At 52.6% G+C, this 18,450-nt stretch overlaps 1 protein-coding gene across 4 annotated transcripts in view; it reads left to right on the forward strand.

The window, feature by feature from the left end:
* TBC1D1 (TBC1 domain family member 1) overlaps positions 1 to 18,450 on the forward strand; it is a 247,413-nt gene that overhangs the window by 166,113 nt on the left and 62,850 nt on the right. For 2 of the 4 annotated variants that reach the window (XM_045284028.1, XM_045284029.1), the window contains 5 exons: positions 988 to 1,074; positions 4,412 to 4,692; positions 7,433 to 7,594; positions 8,348 to 8,467; positions 9,513 to 9,652. In XM_045284028.1, the coding sequence (XP_045139963.1) occupies positions 988 to 1,074; positions 4,412 to 4,692; positions 7,433 to 7,594; positions 8,348 to 8,467; positions 9,513 to 9,652 (790 nt within the window). The remainder of the gene's footprint in view (positions 1 to 987; positions 1,075 to 4,411; positions 4,693 to 7,432; positions 7,595 to 8,347; positions 8,468 to 9,512; positions 9,653 to 18,450) is intronic. The other 2 variants (XM_004703352.2, XM_045284030.1) reach the window with 2 other exon arrangements.

An 18,450-nucleotide genomic window follows, 5' to 3' on the forward strand; every position in this document is an offset into this window, starting at 1 on the left:
CGTTGTGACCGTGGCTCCGAGGAAGGTCAGTGACACCAGCAGGAAGCGGACAGCCGTGAGAACCGTGATAGAGGTGAGAACGAAATCATCGAGAATTTAAATCAGGTCACCGCTTGTCTGACTTGGCAAGTGAATACAACATGGCTAAGTCGACATTGTCAACATTGTGGGGGAGTCGGGGAGAGAAAGAAACAAATAAAAAGCAACTCATGTAGCAAAATGTGTGAACTTGTTAACCACAACGCACAGAGCCCAGAGCATCCACCAGAGGTTGGAAAGGTGCTGTGAATTTGGATAAACAAGAAACAACTCGATGACGGTAGCATGTGCCAGACAGCGATATTCCAGAAAGCTAAAGGCCTCGACAGTGATGTGAAGTCCTGGAAAAATGAACATAAGTGTGATTTTTGCCAATTTGGTTTTCCATGATTTCTTATGGGAAAAGCATTTGCAGTTCCCGAACCTTTGGTGTTTGAAGTGGAATGTGGAATGAATTGAGTTCGACAGCTGAGGTGCCTCTAGATGCACTTTTTGTTGTTGTCCTGTTTTCCCCCTTCAGTTACAGAAAGTTCAAATTTTGTTTGAAGATGTTTCTGAGAATTTCGTAACCTCAGATAATTTCGTAACCAGTCCTGGGAGGAGGGTCTGCTCCGAGAGCCCCCACTCAGAGGGGCCCGGGTCTGGGTGGCATCCCCTCCAGGCAGTTCCCTGGAGAGAGTTGTGGGTGGGCCTTCCCCCGCGCTTGCTTTTCCTCACGGAAGGATTTGTCTCTCCTTGTCCCCTACCAGTGCCTTCAAATGACTGGATACCCCAAGGGTCCCAGAGCAGTTCATTTGGGAATTACGTGTTTTAAAAGGAGGGCGGAGACGTTGACCGTGTTCATGGGCACAGCTCAGCATTTCCCAGCAGATGCATTCTCCTTGAGTTTTGGGGGCAGTCCAACCTCCGTCAAGCCCTTGCCTCACTCGCTGCCTCTTTTTCCTGCAGGGCAATAAAGCCAGAGGCCTGCAGGACCGTGCTGGAAGTGTGGATCTGGACAGCTCCTTGTCCAGCGCATTCAGTAACGCCAGCAAAGTAAGCACATTCCTCGTCTGAGGACACGCTGGAGAAGCCAGCACCCGGGCCTATCAAACAGCTGATGAAGCCCAATTCCTCCCCTCACAAAAAGTTTGGTAACTCCAGATTTCCTGGCAGGGGTCAGGGCTTGGTCCTGGAATTCTACCAACCCCCAAAAGTTGTACTTAAAAAGCAATCCCAACCCCTACTTCAAAAAAAAAAAAAGAAAAAAAAAAAGGCAAACCCACTGTCAGGGAGCTGATCTGACCCACCGGGACGTACCAGGTCGGAGTAGAACTGCTCCCGAGGGTTTCTGATGAGGCCGCCACTCTTTCAGGACCGTCAGAGCCTCGTCTTTCTTCCTTGGGGTGACTGCTGGGTTCGACCCACTGACCTGAGCTGTTAGCAACTCAGTGCGCCACCAAATACACTGTCCAGGGTTCCTCGCTTTAGATAACTAAAAAGCTAACTTGCTTCAGCGTAGCCAGTAGATTTTTTTCCCTCAAGTAAGTTTTCCGATCTTAAAAACCATTCAAATGGGGGGAAAACCTGCATTGTGGGCTCATAGATACAGAAAAGCATGAACTTGAATTTCTAGAACCGCACTACTAACTGGCTCTCCAATCGGAAGTTCAGAAGTAACACTGCTCCCTGTTCTTGTCAACCAGCGACTAAACTTCACCTCTCGCGTCTGCCAGGAAGCGCAGCTTGTGACCTTGCGTGAACCGCTGGTTCTCTCTGCTAACCACTGTGTCTGGGCCCTTGTCTGGTTTTGGCTTTCTAGAATGGCAAGCAGACTTAAATCTAGATTGTTTTAACGGTCTATCTTCCAGAAAGTGGGTTGGGACTTTATGTGGGGAGATGGGCCTTCCCTCCTGCAGGTGGGAGCATGAGGGGATTTTGTGGCAGCTCCTTACCTAGTGTGTGCTCTTCTCCGGACGCCTTCAGACACAGGTGGCTTTCAAAGCTGTAGACCTACAATAAGTACATTTCTCCTAGCACTAAGGAGGCATCCCCCTGGATCTGAGAATGCTTCCGTGAAAGCTTCCTTCAGCTGAAGAAGCAATGACAGGCAGACCCCGTTTTACTGCACCTTCCTGTGCGTTGAAGCTGCGGTGGACTTTTGTTGTTTATCAAACTAAAGGCCTGGTAGTGCTTCAAAGAGCACTTCTGTCGGCGCCACTATGCCAACAGCGTGTGCTCACCGCGTGTCTCTGTATCACGTGTTGGGGATTCTCACAGTATTTCATGCGTTGTCATAATGCGGTTACACACTCGACGGACTGCAGTCGAGTGTAAACACATTTTTATGGTACCGGGAAACAAAAACGCCTGTGACTCATTTTACCACAGCGTTGGCATCAGCTGCAGTGATCTGTCCCCAAACCCACCAGGTCTCTGAGGTATGCCTGCACCATTGGTTTACACGGGAACAACTCCTGAGTGTTCCCACACCTGAAAAATAGCCTACCAAGTCCTAGCAAGTAACACGCCCAGCCCAGAACACCACTAGCGTGTGGTCAGAGCAGGGAATGAGCAGACAAAGCCCTGGGCGTTGTCAAGCAGCAGTCGGGGCTGCGAGGGGCAGTTCCTGGGGAAGGAGCTGGGTCAGCCACCCTCCTGCTCGGCGCGCACGTGTGTGCGTGTGTGCGTGTGTGCGTGTATGAGACGTCTTTTCAGCAGCTTGCCGTAGGACAAACACTGAATGCTAGTTTCCCCTCCTGCTGCCCTTTTTCGTAACAGCAGCAGTCCTTAAAAGGATTGTTAGGCTAGCACAAACAGGCACGCATGTCAGGAAGTGGACAGAGGAAACGTTGGAAAGCCGGGTGGGTGGTGGGTGGGGGAGATGCTTGTGGGTCGCACACACATGCAAGTCCACCTGGGCGTGCATATGCAGAACTAGGGAATCAAAGCAATGCTATAAGACAAACCCCGAACGCACAGCCAGGAGAGCGGTGCGGACGCGGAGTCACCACGTAGGCCAGGGCAGAACTGCCCCTGCGGGTTTTCGAGACTGTAGCACATGACGGGAGTAGAAAGCCCTGGCTTTCTCTCTCGGGAGTGGCTGGTGGTTTTGAACTGCTGCCTCAACAGTTCGCATCCCCATTTGTAACCTCTATGCCACCAGGACTCCGTGTCAGACAATATTTGCTGTAAACAATGATTCCATAACTGCTCTCTTCTGTATTTTTAAAAATGCGTGGCAAGCTACTGAGTTGTCATCCTGGCCTACTATACAGGGTCTAGAGTGCAGTTTGAGAAAAGCCGCCTCACGGGGTGCGTCTCCACTTTGGTCATCCCTGGTTGGTACAGCCGGGTAACTTGTGGGGCTACCAACCCAGAGGCTCAGCTGCCTTTCCCAGGTGAGGAAATGGAGGCACAGGAAGTCGTTAAAGTGGTTTGTCTTGCTTCCCGGCAGTGAGTACCTGGAAAGAGATCTCCCGTCCTCTAAAGAATACTTCACCCACCGCCCTGGAGTCAGTTTCGATTTCACAGAAGGGTTTCCACACTTTAGGTCTTTTCAGGAGTAGCCAGCTCCCTCTGTTTCTGTGGAGCGGCTCCTGGGCTTGAACCACTGACTTCATGGCTGGCAGTCCAACGGTGACCTTTAGTGAGGCCACCAGGTCTCCTTAACATAGGATCGGATGTAGCCTTAACCCCGAGATGACCAATTTAGAGAGCTCACGCATTATAGAGATGAAAGAAGAACTTAATTTGTTGCAACAGTAGAAAACAGTGTCAATGGTTAGTGTGCATGAGTACTGAGTGATTGGGGTTGGAACAGACCCAGAGGTGCCTTGGGAGGGAGGGCTGGAAATTCACAACCCATGGAGCACATTCTACTGTGACAGCTGAGCCGGCACGGACTCAGTAGCCACTGGTTTTTATAAGCAGTACTAGAGAATTCAGTTCCTAGACAGGAATTTTTTCAGCCAAGTGGCATCTTGTGTTGGACAGTTGGGCTTTTTGCTGTATCCTTGTGTTTGGGGGGGTCCCTACCTGGCATGGCAGTCAGAAGATTAGTTTGCACGCCAAAATGTTTTCCTGCACTGGGGTGGCAGTCTCTGCTCTTGGATGCCAGCCATTGAGTGGCTTCTGACTCAGTGGCACCACAAAGGAGACCTGCCCTGCACGTCGGGGGTCCCTTGGCTGCAAATCTTCCTGAAGCGGATCCCTAGGCCTTGGCTCCCCTCCCCCCACCCCCTTGAGTCAGTGGTGGTGGATTTGAACCACTGACCTTTGGGTTAGCCGCTGAACACTTACCCATGGTTGCTAGGGCTCGTGGGATCAGGGATGCGGCGATTCCGTCACTTCCCCTGGAGATAGTTCTGACCTGCTGTCTGTTTGCCGCCAGGAGCCAGCGGTGTGTGAGAGAGAGGCCTTGCCCGTGCTGGAGAGCTCCTTCAGGCTCCTCGGCTCCTCAGATGACCTGTCCAGCGACTCCGAGAGCCACCTCTCCGAAGAGTCTGCTCAGCTCTCGCCCCAGCAGGGCTTCCGACAGCGAGCCAACACCCTGAGCCACTTCCCTCCGGAAAGGCAGGACCCTGTGGAGCCCGCCGAGGCGTCCCCAGCCGTCTCGCCAAGGAAACTTTTGAGGTACCACTCAGTGAGCACAGAGACGCCTCACGAGCCAAAGTAAGATTTGTTCAAGACATCGATTTACTGTATGAACAGCAGGGGCTGTATCTGGGACGAACCAGGCAGGTGCACCCCAGGCATGTTCTCTGGGTGGAAGAGAAACCCAAGGCAGGTTTTCAATTCTTGGCTTCAAGAAAGGAACCTTGGGTCAGGGGCGTGCCCTCCCCTCCCCGACTCTCAGGAAGCCCATAGATGCAAGAGGGACTGTCCCTTGTGCCAGTAACAAGTGCAAGTACCGAGTACATGTATGACGAGGAGACAGGTAAAGGGGAGCAGCAGTAGACTTAAGACGTGTCCATCATTATCCCCCCAACAATGCCAGCGACATGCTTGACATTGAAACTGAGATGCTAGCTCTGAGGAGAGGTAGCAAGATGGTGAGCGTGGTGCCAAACTTGTGCACAAACGTGCCCACCTAGTTAACGTGCACACTTGTGCAACACATACAGTGTGCCCAGGAAACCACGCACAAGGGGCTGCCTGGTTGGCAACACACCCGCTACACAATGCCACGTTATTTGTGTGGAGGCACAGCCGTCTGTTACTTTGGGAACCTGGAACAGAACTGCCCTGAGTGGAGCTGCGGTGAGATTGCAGAGCCGTGCGTGAGAGAGGTCCCGGAGACACCGTGATAGGGGTGTCTGGTGACCTTGGGTTCTGGCCCCAGTCCCGTCATGAATTAGTAGTGACCCGGGCACATTTGCTGTAGCCGGTCTGCATGACGAGACTGGAGTGGGTGTCGCCTAAAGTCTCTTCCGTGGTGGCAATTCCGAGTCTTCCTGTGGGAAAGAGTTGCGCTCTGAAGAGCAGCTGGGATTTTTCTGGCTAGAGAGCCGGGTCAGCCAACAGGCGTTCTTCTTGTTCCTTCTCAGTCCCTGCTGCGTGATTCATTTGACCCTTCTAGGTTCCAGAGACTACGGAGACAGACTGACCTTTTAAAATACCTTTTAAACACTCTTGGAAACTCCTCCCCTCACAAAGCAACATGAGCTAGGGCTGTGATGTCTGTATGCAGTCAGTGGACGCCATCGGGCGGACATCTGCGTCCATGCAGCTCACCCACGGGTAGTGGAGCGCCTGCTAGAGGCGTTTGAAGAGTTGAGAGTGAAGACGTGGAGCAGTAACAGTCCCGCCGCAGGGAGGTGGTCGCACCTCTCCCTTTCGCCCTCGCTCAGCCACTGGGGTAACTGCTGATGGGTCTGGACCACTGTGACCCCACAGCAGGACACTCTTTAGAAGCCAACTTTTAACAAGTGTGGCATTTCAGAGACAAGCAGGGCTTGGCTGACGTTTCCCAAGACTCTCTAGTAAAGCTGCTGCTATTTTGCTGTATTACCTGTGTCCCCCCTTCTACTACCAGTCTTCCCCAGGGTTGTGGGAACTCTTCCTCTCTGGAGAGGCCTCGTTCTCTCCTCTGCTGTTTCACACCAGCCAGACGTGGCAGGAAGTGAATTTCTCTGCTTTCCATGTCCCTGCTCTCCCAGGACTGCAGCTCCCTAACGGATCAGGATCACTCTCTCTCTCATCAGCATGATCCGTTCTACTGCCCACTGGTGAATACTTTTTTTGTTTCTGTTTTACCCACAAGAAACAAGACGTTGAGACTCAGGGCAGGATATTGTTCCTTTTCAAAGAGAGAGGTGCGTTCTGAAAATCTGGATTTTCTTACGCGCTCCTCTGCTTTCTGCTTTCGTCTGTCAGTTTTCCTCCTGTCAGTTCTCAGAAGGGGGCGCCGGTTGTCCCTGATCTATAGCTTATTTGGGTTACGACGGACCACGCGTGGAGTCTGCTGTTTAATGCTTGGTTCTTTTTCTTTTAATGGTGTCAACGAAGGACACGCCATGTTGAGACACATCGTTAGGCCTGTGTGTCATCTTTCCAACCCCAAAGACTCCTGGGTCCTATCTTTACAGTGAACCCTCGTTTATCGCGGTTAATCGGTTCTAGACCCTACCGTGATAAATGAAATTCCACGAAGTAGGATTCCTTATTTGTAAATCAAATATTTTCGTAGTTAGAGCATAGAGGACATGAAAAAACACCCGTTAGTCACCATTACACTCGTATTACCCAATTTATTAAACGAAAAAGGGAAAATACAGTAAAACATTTTGGACATTAAAATTATCATTTATTATTTATTATATTATTTATGGCATCTAGTTTACAGTATTACATATTTTACATACAGTATTATTATACATAGTTCTTACAAATACTGTAATCAATAGCCTATGAAATGACTTAAGGGATGTACTCTACAGGTGGGTCGCCGTCTTTTTCCTCTGAAGGAGCGGGGGTAGGCAGTGGGTGCTGTTACGCAAAAACCTACCGTGATAGAGTGAAGCCGCGGAAGTCGAAGCGCGAAGTGGCGAGGGTTCACTGTATATCGATAACGACAAGCAGTAATAAGTGAAAACTAACCTAACTAAATAAAAAGCCTATTGGGAAAAAAAAGCCTATTGGACTTCCCCCAAGTCTCTGGTGTGGAACCGCAGGAGGGGGGCATTGTCTCACAGCCCAGCTTTAGGATGGGAGCCACAACCACCTTTCAGCAGCGCCACCATTGCCAGACAGATGCTTGGGCCGCGGAGGAGAAGTGACACGTTTGGATGGAAATAAGGAGACAAGATCGGCCCCCCACCCTGTTTTCCTCCACTCTCTCTCCCCAGTAGACTGGCCAGCATGGCCCTGACCCCTCTAACCCTGCCGTGCTTTCTCTCGGATTGCTGTCTAGCCCGAACCCCCCGCCCGCCGACGAGGCCCCTGGCGGCGCAGGCCAGCCGCCAGCTCTCGCACCGCCACCTTGGCTTAGTCCCTCTGCCTCCTCGCCAAATGTTTTTAAGTGCCTAAAACATAACTCCAGTGGGGACCCCGGTGGCAATGCCGTGCCAAAGAGGTGAGCACCCTGCATGGCAAGCGCAGTGCCGGTCCTTTGTCTCCCCGGAAGGTCAGCCCGTGTGACACGCAGGGCGGGGTGCACGCTGCATGGAGGGCACGTCCCAGCGGTGGAGCTCGGGCAGCGGTGGAGCTGGGGCAGCGGTGGGCGCATGGGCACTTGGGTCTGCTTAGTTATGTCGTCCCTGGAGCGGACCTAATTTCACTCTTCCTGTTCGCCAACAAGCGTGGGATGACGGCAGGCGTTGAAGGTTAACAGCCACTCTTGTTAGATCGTGGGCGACTCCCACGGTTCACAGAGGTTGGGGGCTCTAGTTTACCCAGGGGCACCTGGTGATCTCCCGACACCCCCAGGCACTGAAAACCCTACTGGGCACAGTTCTACCCTGGCGCACGTGGGTCGCTGTGACCGGGAGTTGACCCGGTGGCTGTCGCATCCCCCAGAGTCTGTGCCATGTCAGAAACGTCTGCGGCCACACTGCTGCTCCCCAGGGAGAGTGGCTTGGAAGATGGACTTTTACTCCCCTCTTTTAATTTGAATCATTCCTTCATTGATTGATTTCCTGAATCTAAAACAATTTTATTGATCAATCTCAAAATCGGAAAACCATTTGAACATTGTGTCCCGTTTCTGACCTGGTTTGCTTTCCAGCACAAGAACGAAACAGTTCCTTTGGTGTTTGAAGTTTATGTTGTACATTTGGTGTGCTTACGTTTCTTTAGCCTAAACTCTCTTTTTCAACCACACTCTCAGCATCTCCTACCGTAATGCCCTGCGGAAAAAACTTCATTCTTCCTCCTCTGTGCCAAATTTCCTAAAATTTCTGGCTCCTGTAGATGAAAGTAACAGCTCTGACTTTCTGAACCCAAAAAGGTAGGGCTTGATTTAGACACACTAAGCCTAGATGTGATGATGTTTGAATGACTGATTGATATCCTGGGGCTTGAAAACGCCTTTTAAGCTGTTGTTTTGTCATTAAAGCAATCATTTTAACTGAAACTATTGTATTATCTTCCTTAAGTTTACTTCTTACTGGATGTGCTCCTCTTCAGTGTTGATGAGGATTAAGTTTGTTGATGTTGCTGTTGGTATCTTCAGAAGACTACACACCGAAAGTTTTAGCCGATTCATGAAAGTGGTACCCACCCGTGTTTTCTAATCCTGAGCATGTGACGACCTTAAATATGTGTCCCCTTATTGCCTGCTGTTGTTACATGTCCTTGAGTCCATTCTGACTCGGAGTGACCCCTAGATATACAGGGGAGCTCCAGGAAGGGGGGAGAAGAGCAGTGGCGCGAGGAACTCCCATGGGAAGCAGCCCCAGGCACTAGCCTCTCCTGTGCCACGTGCACAGCTTTTGATGTTGGTTGGAGCCCACTGCTGTAGTCCCGTATCGTTCCATGCCCTTGAGGGTCTTTCGAGCCTTGTGCACATATTCAGGTGTAAAGGACGAAGCTGCCCCGTGCTTAGGAACCCCGTGGATGATAGATCGTGTCTGCATAGGCAGATGGATGCCAGACTTTGTTCTGTCGTTTTGGAAAGGCAGTCGCTAACTGCCCTCTGCCAGCGGCTGTCCACTTGTGGCTTGGGTGGTCCCGTGTGTGACGGACCGCGAACCTCCCTCACTCCTGGGTGGCCAACCACTGTGGTGTCGGCCTGTGCTAGGAAACAGGCCCGTCCTCAGCCGAGGCCCCAGGGGCTGCTGATCACCTGTGGGCCTGATCTCTCTTCCTTCCCTGTTAGAAGTTCTCCTTCGAGGGGTGCCAGCCACAGTGAGCTGGACTTAAATCCAGCGATTACCTTATCACGTTTGTTCACACAGGGAAAAGAGAATGATACTTTGGTGCTTTGCTTAGGAAAAGAAGAAACCCATTCACGTCCCTCCACAGGTCCCAAGTCATGTGTCCTGTAATTTTAGGGATTTGGAACCCAAAGCAAACCACCCAGCGGATGCCAGTGGGACCCCCATGAAGACACGAAGGCATTCGTGGCGGCAGCAGATCTTCCTCCGAGTGGCCACCCCCCAGAAGGCGTGTGATTCTCCGAGCAGATATGAAGGTAAGGCTCCTGGCGCGGACCCGCTTGCTCCGGCCTGCGTGTTTCCCTGTGCCCGGAGTGCACTGGAGGGCCAGCTGTGGAGACGAGATTGCTGGCTCATCACCACCCACTGTTAGAAGGCTCCTTGAGCCCGGCACTGAGTGACAATGCCCAGAACAATTTCCAGAGGTGTGTCCCATGTTCCCGGTAAATCTGTGACAGGACAGAGTCGTTGGCAGCACCTGCGCTGAAGATGGTGCCTCCCCAGAGCTCGTGTGACCCACCTCTCACCCGCCCTGCCGTGGGGATGCCTGCGGAGTGCAGCTGGAGGTCGTCTCCCCTCCCCTACTTCTCTCGCTCCCTCCCCACTGCATTCCTGAGCTTGTCTGTTTTCTCTTCTCAGTCCGCCAGCCAAAGGTAGCTTTGCATGTGGCCTTTGACTTGGTGTGGCCAGAGGCACCCTCTAGCCACCCCTGTCATGCCCCTGCCTGGGTCTGTTGTGATCAGTCAGTCTGGGGTCATGGGAGGGGCTGCCTTGTGCTCTCACATCCCTCCTGCATCGTCGCCACCCCCCACCCCCACCCCCCCCCCCCCCCCCCCCCCCCCCCCCCCCCCCCCCGCCCCCACACACACACACACACACACACACACACACACACACAGAGCAGTGAGTTTGGCTGGTCTGTTGTTGTTTCTTAAGCCAAACCCACTGCCATTGAGTCAATCCCTGTCCATGGCAGTGACCCCACAGGACAGCGTGGCACCGCCCGTTGGGTTTCCAAGGCTGTGCCTCTTCACGGGCGCAGACTGCCACGTCTTTCTTCGGAAGACCGGCCAGGGCTCACACTGCCAACCTTTCCCTTAGCAGCGACCACTGGGCCATGGAGCCCCTGGGACTCCGGTATTGCATTGCTATAAGGAAATGAGAGTAGACGCAGCTCTCCTGACTGTAACTCGGCAGGTTTTCCCTGCCCAGTGGTGCCGTAAACTTCCAGCAATCATCCCCATAATGCTCTTTAACCCAAAGGGCAAAAAAGGAAGAAAATGCTCAATGTGAGTTAGCAGTAACTATAAAGAAGCCTTGGAGGCGTAGTGGTTACGTGTTGGGCTGCTAGCCACGAGGTGAGCAGTTGGACACCCCAGCTGCTTCTCGGGAGAAAGGTGAGGCTGTCTACTCCTGGAACCCGCTCCAGTCTCGGAAGCCCACCAGGGGCAGTTCCCCCTGCCCCACCGGGGGCCACAGTCAGAACTGACTCGATGGCAGGGGAAGTGGGTGAGAACGTCGTGACATCACTCATGCACCTCGCTTACTTTGTTCCTTCCGCTGTCAAGCGGTTACAGTGGGAGGGACTCTTTGCAGCCCCTGGAATCACGTGAAGTTAGGGGTGGGGAAGTGGGTTGAAGATGTGCTGTGAGAGCCTGATTTCTGTTAGTTTCATGGAAGCTGGAACCCCGGTGCCTGTTACCCATCTGGGCGCTGTGCCCAGTGGGGTTCTTGTCCACTGTGGATTCTGACGCATACCGACCTTGCAGGTCGAGTACGGCTTTCCAGGCTGTCGGCACTGTGGGAGCGGATTGCGAGTTTTTGTCTCCCATCGAGTTGCCGGTGGGTTTGCACCAGAAGGCTTACTTGATCAATTCTGTCTCCATTAAAAAGTAAAAACTCAGTATGTTGAATGATTTTAGAGATTTTCTTTTCATATCGTGGACTGTGTATTAAATTCCAACAGCCAGACTATAACCCCATTCCTGTGTACTTAAAAAACACACACACACAAAACAAACATGGGGTCGATTCTGACTCATTGCGACCCTACAGGGCAAGGTAGAACTGCTCCTGTGGGTCTCCGAGACTTTGACTCCATGGGAGTAGAAAGCCTCATCTTTCATCCATGGAATAGCTGGTGGTTTTGAACTCCTGACCTTGGGGTTAACAACCCAGTGTGAAGCCCATCAGGGTTTAGCTGCCTTCAGACACCCAACCACAGGAGTCTGCTGGGGTGGGGTGTGCCTGCAGGGAGCACCCAGCTTGTACGGTGTGCACCTAGAGCTTTCCGTTTCCACCTGCCCCTCCTGCGCTGTTCCGTCTGCCTGTGGAAAAGGGTCCTGGTTTTTGGAGAGACCCCTGGCATCCCCCGGTCAGTGCTCATCTGAGTGAGAAGAAGGCTAGTGAGCCCCTGGTTTAGAGTGGAGGAGAGGAGGGTGCTGTGTGCGGCCAGAGCCACCCAGCCGGCACGCGCCCACTGGGTGACGTGCCAGGAAAGGGGAGGAGGGGAAGCGAAAGTCTCCCTTGAGTCGATTCTGATTGGTGGCAACCCACGTGTGTCCAAGCAGCACCATGCTCCGTGGGCTGTTCGATGGCTGGTTTTTAGGAAGGAGCTAACTGGGCCTTTCTTCGGAGGCCCCTCTGGTTGGACCCCAGCCCCCAGTCTGTTGGTGAGCAGTGTTGGTAACTGTTTGCACCCCCGTAGGGAGGAGGAAGAGGCCAGGCCGGGCGGTTTGAGTGAACCTTACGAGCTGATGAGTTATTGCCTCAGTGGTTTGGATTCTTTGCTGTAGGGCCCTGACCTGAACCCCAAACCTTGAATGGCATGGGTCTGGGGGGAACTGAGAATGGGGGTGCTTGCTGTGGTCCAGCTCCCTTACTAGAAACACTACTCAAATAGGACCCAAATGGTCAGCTGCTAGAACCCCTCGAGGCTCGTCCTGGGATTGTGGGAAAGTAGAGCTGGCTGCCTCAGCATGGAGGACCTGGGGGGTCACAAAGCCCCCCTGAGGGCTTTGAGAGCTCATTGTGGGCCACCTCTTTCTCCGAAAACTGGAGCCAAGCTCCCTCCGGCTGCTGGCCAGAAGTAGAGATTTAGGAACCTGCCTTAGAATCCCAGCTTTTTCCTGTACGAACTAAGTAGGAACAACCTGTCCAAATTTCTCACCTGTAATATGCTATAAATTGTGCCGCTTGCCAGGGTAGGAGTCTTGGTAGCATATTGGTTATGTGTTGGGCTGGTACTTGCCAGGTCAGCAGTTTGAATCCACCACCACTCTGCAAGAGAAAGGCTTTCTATTCCCTTAAAGAGTTACAGACTCAGACTCACAGGGGCAGTTCTGCCCTGTCCTGATGAGTCATTGTGGGTCAGAATCAGCTGGATCGCAGTGCGTTGTCGTTGCCTTTTAAAATCATTTTATTGGGGGTTCTTACAGCTCTATAACATTCCATACATCAATCGTTCTAAGCATATTTGTACATATGTTGCCATCATTATTTTCCAAACATTTACTTTCTATTTGAGCCCTTGATATCAGCTTTTCTCCCACCCTCATGACCCCTTGATAACTGATACTTTTTTTTAATAACTGATAAATTTTTATTGCTTTCATGTCTTACACCAACCACTGTCTCCCTTCACCCACGTTTCTGTTGTTCATTCTTTGGGGGATGGTGGTGTTATATATTGATCACTGCGATCTGTTCCCCCTTCCACCCCATTGTTTTTGTTTTTAATGCCAAGCTGGTTGAGGTAAGATGCCATAAGGTCATTAAAAACAATCGTCATTGCATCAGTTCCAGCTCGGGGGGGACCCACAGGTATCAGAATAGTGAACCGTGCCCCATCACAGTTCATTAGTGGTGGCTTTTTGGAAGTAGATCACCAGGCCTTTCTTCCAAGGCACCTTGAGGCTGATATGAACCTCCAGCCTTTCGCTCAGCAGCTGAGTATGAACACTTTGCACCTCCCTGGGACTCCATAATGTCACCACTGATGTTTTATTTAAAAGGGATCAAAATGTGTTGAGTAGATTGGGATGAAAATAGAAAACATCAGCGTTTGCAGTGTTAAGCCAGCCCCTGTTGGGTGAAAGAACCCCTGTGCCTGCTGTCCTCTGTTTCTCTGGCCTTTAGTGCCCTGGTGGTGTGAGTGGTTGGGCTGCTAACCGCAAGGGTCACTGGTTCAAAACCAGCAGCCACTCCGTGGGAGAAAGATGAGGTTTTCCGCTCCCGTGGGAAGTTACAGTCTTGGAAAGCCATAGGTGCAGTTCTACCCTGTCTTGTAGGCTTGCTGTGCGTTGTAATCAGCTCGATGGCAGGGAGTGTGTGATCAGAAATGAAAGCCTCCAACTGTAGTGTTTCGGCCTCAGACACACCTGGTCGGCGGCGGCAGCAATAATTTGAAGACCTACACTGTATTTGTGTGTGACTGCCATGGTCTGTCACACTGCCTTCCTCCAGGGCCTGCTGGTTTGCCATCAGTGTTTCACAAGCCAGCAGAAGCCTCCATCGTGGGCAGGTTTCTGCAGAGCTTCCAGGGGAAGACTGACTAGGAAGAAAGGTTTGGCAATCAATCGACTTCTGAAAAACAGCCAACGAAAAGCCCGTAAGTCCACATCCAGGCGGACCAGAGCATGTACACTGGTACAGATACGAACTGAAAACACAGGGAATCCAGGACAGATAAACCCCTCAGGACCAACCATGAGAGTAGTGAAACCAGGAGGGTGGAGGGAAGGTGCAGTAGAAAGAGGGAACCGATCACAAGGATCTACATATAACCCCCTCCCTGGGGGACAGACAACAGAAAAGTGGGTGAGGGGAGACGTTGGACAGTGTAAGACATGACAACATGATAATTTATAAATTATCAAGGGTTTGTGAGGGAGTGGGGAGCGGGGAGGGAGGGGAAAAATGAGGAGATGATACCAAGGGCTCAAGTAGAAAATGTTTTGAGAATAAATGTGCTTGGCACAATGGATGTAGGTATGGATTGCGATAAGAGTTGTATGAGCCCCCAATAAAATGATTTAAAAAAGAAAGAAAAGCCCATAAGTCACAGGCGCATATTGCCCGACGAGCCTCCTAGGTTGGAAGGCTAGCAAAACACGCCGGAGGGGCGCAGTGCCTCCTGCTGGACAGGGGAACACCCCTGGTCTTGGAGCCGACTCCAGCCTCCTGGAGCAGCTCCCTGTGCAGGGCTGTCTTCTGGGCTGCCTGCGGGTCCGGCACACAACGAGGGAGCGTGGTTGGGGAAAGGCAGCGATGGAGACAAGGTCAGTAAAGAAGCATGTGCCAAATGCACCTATCCAGGTGGCTTTTCCCCTCTTTGCTGCCCTCTTATGTTCCCAGGAGGCCCTGTCTTCTCAGGAGCACCCGGAGCTCGGGAAAGGGCAGGAAGTTGTTCCCGGAGCCGGGGGCTCTAACCTGACTGTCGGTTCTGCTAACGATGCAGACCTCAAGTTCCAATTAGCTGTCGGGGAGTGGAAATTCACCACACTTTCCCCTCCTGCTTGATCTTAACACACGGTGATTATTTGCTGCTGAGAGGTCTTTGTGTTAGACAGCTCCCTGACTTTGGAATGGGGAGAATGCTTCCATTTGCTTCTGCGTGTCGGGGAGGGAGCCCTGGTGGCACTGTAGCTAAGCGCTCCGAGGCTGGCTTCACCAGCCACTCCACGGGAGATGCCGGGAAGATTGCAGTCCCGACCGCTCTGGGGCTGTTCGTCTGCAGCCCTGTGGGGTGTGGTGCACCCTGGGAGGATTTCAGTCTCAGTCCAATCCCTGACATTGGAAGCACTTCAGGTGGCCTAGCACATATTCAGACTTCAACAACAATGGAAGCCTTCAGGCTTTACATCGCTTGTTAATAAAAACCAAACCCGTTCTCATACAGATAAGAGTAACGTATTGATCTGAAGCCCATCGTATAAGCAAACAGTCCGGGGAACCGAAGTTCAAAGAGCTTCTGTTTGGAGTGGGTGTGTCAATAGGCTCAATTCCTAGCAAGGTGGGGTCTGCTGGCCTCCCTCCAGATGTGTGCGGCCTGCGCAGAGCGGGAGAATTGCCACCCGAGTAGCTGTGTGGAAAACACAGGAAGACAGGGCTTTCCATAGGTTTGCACTATATGTCCTACCTTGTGGAGTTAACAATTTGCTTATCTCCAGGACGCTACAGTGGTATCAATGGTGTTACTGGAAATAATGAAATCGAGGCAGGCATATCTGTATTGAGCCCTTTTGTGCTGACCGGTGGCTCTTACCCTCATTTGTGCAGCAAAGTCACCTTCTCAAGACATTTGCAGCTCCCGGCGACCCTGCAGAAGAGAGTACAAGTGCTCGATGGGGCTTCCAGAATCACCTTCACCCACCTACTGCCCTCTAGTTGATTCTCATTCTTTGCATCAGGCTGCTAGACACAAGTTCAGCAGTTCGAATCCACCTGCCACTCAGCAAGGCTTTCATAAGATGAACTCCGTAGGGTTTCTGAATTCGCCGTACCCCCCCCCCCCTCACCCCCCCATTGCCTTTACCCACTGTCATCAAGCCCATTTCAGCTCCTAGAGAACTGTCCCTTTGCGGGTCCAAGTCTGGAAATCTTCACTGGAGCAGAATGCCTTCTTGTTACCGCCAAGGAGTGGCTATGGGTTTGAGCGGCTCACCTTGTGCGTGGCGGCCCAGAGCGTGAACCACTTCACCACCAGGGCTCAAAGATCACCTTCCAGACCAAACCTAACCAAACTCACTGCCCTCGAGTGGATGCGGACTCTTGGCGACCCCATAGGTGAGGGTGAAGCTGTTCTTAGGGTTTCCGACACTGTAACTCTTTGTAAGGGTAGAAAGCCTCGTTTTTCCTCTTTGGAGCGGCTGGTTTTGAAGGGTGGACCTTGCAGTAAGCAGGCCAACGTGTAACCACTATGCCACCAGGGCTGCTCTGGAATATTTTAAAAATGCAAACTAGACCTACCCCCTCGGTTCTGCGTCTGAGTTAGTTTGTGTGGTGACGAACCATGGGGCTTCATCTTTTTAAGAAACCTCTAGTCCTTCATCCCGCCCCCGGGGTGGGGCGTGGGGCTGGGGGAGCTCTCCCAGGTACAGAGCGTGAGTGGCGTTAGGCCTCCGAGGATGATTTGAGACGGAGTCACCACTTGGTGGCACTGTTGCCCCCTAGGTCCTAGTGGCTCCCGTCTCCAATCCCTGAAAAACGGGCTTGGTTTTTCTTTCTCTCCTATCTTTCTGTGGCACTTTTCTTCTTTGCTCACTCGCGGCTTTGACAAGAGCTACCTGCTGAACTCGGGACATTTCCCTTTCGTTTTCTGTGGAGTTTAGTGAGTGGGCGAAGCGCACTAGACAGAGGGCACCTTTGCCGCCTTCTCCGTCTCCTCTCCGAGTTCACTTTGCTTTTCGGCGCGTGGTGAGCGAAGGCCAGGCCTAAGAGAAGATAGTGCAGGCCAGGAATACGCTGTTCACAGCGGCCTCCCAGAGTTTGAAGTTACTGGAGGTTTTTTTTTTTCCCTTTTCCTTCTCTTGTGATTTTTGGCTTACCATCAGAAATCAAGAATTTCATGGCGAACGGCAGATTTTCCCTTGGCTTCCTCCTTTTTTGGTACCGGTGCAGAGTTTTTGCAGGACTGATTTGAGCTTTTCCAAATGAATCACTGGCCTTTCAGCCAGCCTGCTCTAAAAGGGTTCCATTGGGCAGGCACTGCAGCTAGGGGCTGGAGACCCTCAAAGAGCCTCTCAGTCACTTCCGGGGCGGGAGTCGCTGGGAGGGGCCACGTGTGTGCTGCTGAGGGCCTGGGCACTGAATGGGGACAGTGCCTGTGTGTCCACCCACCCTGCCCTGAAGACACCAGTGGTCCAGTGCAGTGCTCGCCCCACCTTTGCCAGCAGGGGTGTGGGGGGTATGTGGGGTTGTGAAGGGGTGTTGGTGGGGTGGGGGTTGCCTCCTTTGGGCTCATTTACTCCAGAGCATGCACCTGTTTGCCTATGGGGTAAAGTCCAAGGTGAGAGATCTCGAATCTTCTACTTTGAACGGTAATCTGTGCCGCCCCTCCCCACCCCAAGAGCCAGCAAAGGTTGGTTTTAAAGTAAGGGAACAGCGAGTTGTTTGAAAACATGCTGAGGGGACAAAGGGACAGAATCCACAGATGGCTCGGCACTCGAAGCAGCCGCAAAACCAGGGTCGCGCCTGGGGTGACGCCATTGAGCACATAGGGTACACCCTCCAAGGAGGCCTTCACTGTCAAGGACACTAGGCCCGCACTTGAGGGTCCCCAAGACTGAGCGCCTCTCAAAAGTACCCCTCCCCACTTTGCCTTATCAGAGTCTGGGCCCCCCTTCAAGTGTTCTTGGTTGCTCTTCTCCCCACACCGTGCAGACCACCAGGGAGGAAGGTGGTGGCTTTTCAAATGTGTCATTGAGCTGTAACTCGCATCCCATCCGACTCACCCACTTAGCGCGCACAATTCAGCCTTCTCACCGGACACACAGGGTCGCACCACCATCTCCCAGTCTAATGTCAGAGCATTTCTGTGGCCCCCGGAGAGAAAGCGCATAGCTGCCCCTCACCACTCCTCCCGACCCCTGGGCCACCACTCATCGACCAGTGTACCTTCTGCCTGCACAGATGTGCCTAAAACATTGAAAACTGGAGCCCAGCTTTTACTGTGACACCCGTGGGGCTCCCCTTGGCTCACAGTCTCCTGGACTGCCGCCGGGCGCGGACGAGAGGAGCTAACGAGCCCTGCTGCCCTTCTCTGCGGCCCGTGACGTGCATGAGCCACCTCCCCCGGCCCCGCGGGGAGTTCATTCACTTAGTGTGGCGTTTCCGGGGTCCGCTAGTCTTGTCAGGGGCGGCCCTGGGTGCACGCTTCACTTTAGTGTTTGGGCTGGTCTGTCTCACTGTTGTTAGGTGTCGCCAAATCACGGTGACCCTGAGGCATCACAGCCCCGCCCCCTCCGCACTTCCATCCCTGTGCTACAGCCCCGCCCCCTCCGCACTTCCATCCCTGTGCTTCAGCCCCGCCCCCTCCGCACTTCCATCCCTGTGC

The sequence above is a fragment of the Echinops telfairi genome, unplaced genomic scaffold (genome assembly GCF_000313985.2).
Source record: "Echinops telfairi isolate 266 unplaced genomic scaffold, ASM31398v2 ScPeMD7_7468;HRSCAF=8506_0, whole genome shotgun sequence".
Classification (NCBI taxonomy): domain Eukaryota; kingdom Metazoa; phylum Chordata; class Mammalia; order Afrosoricida; family Tenrecidae; genus Echinops; species Echinops telfairi.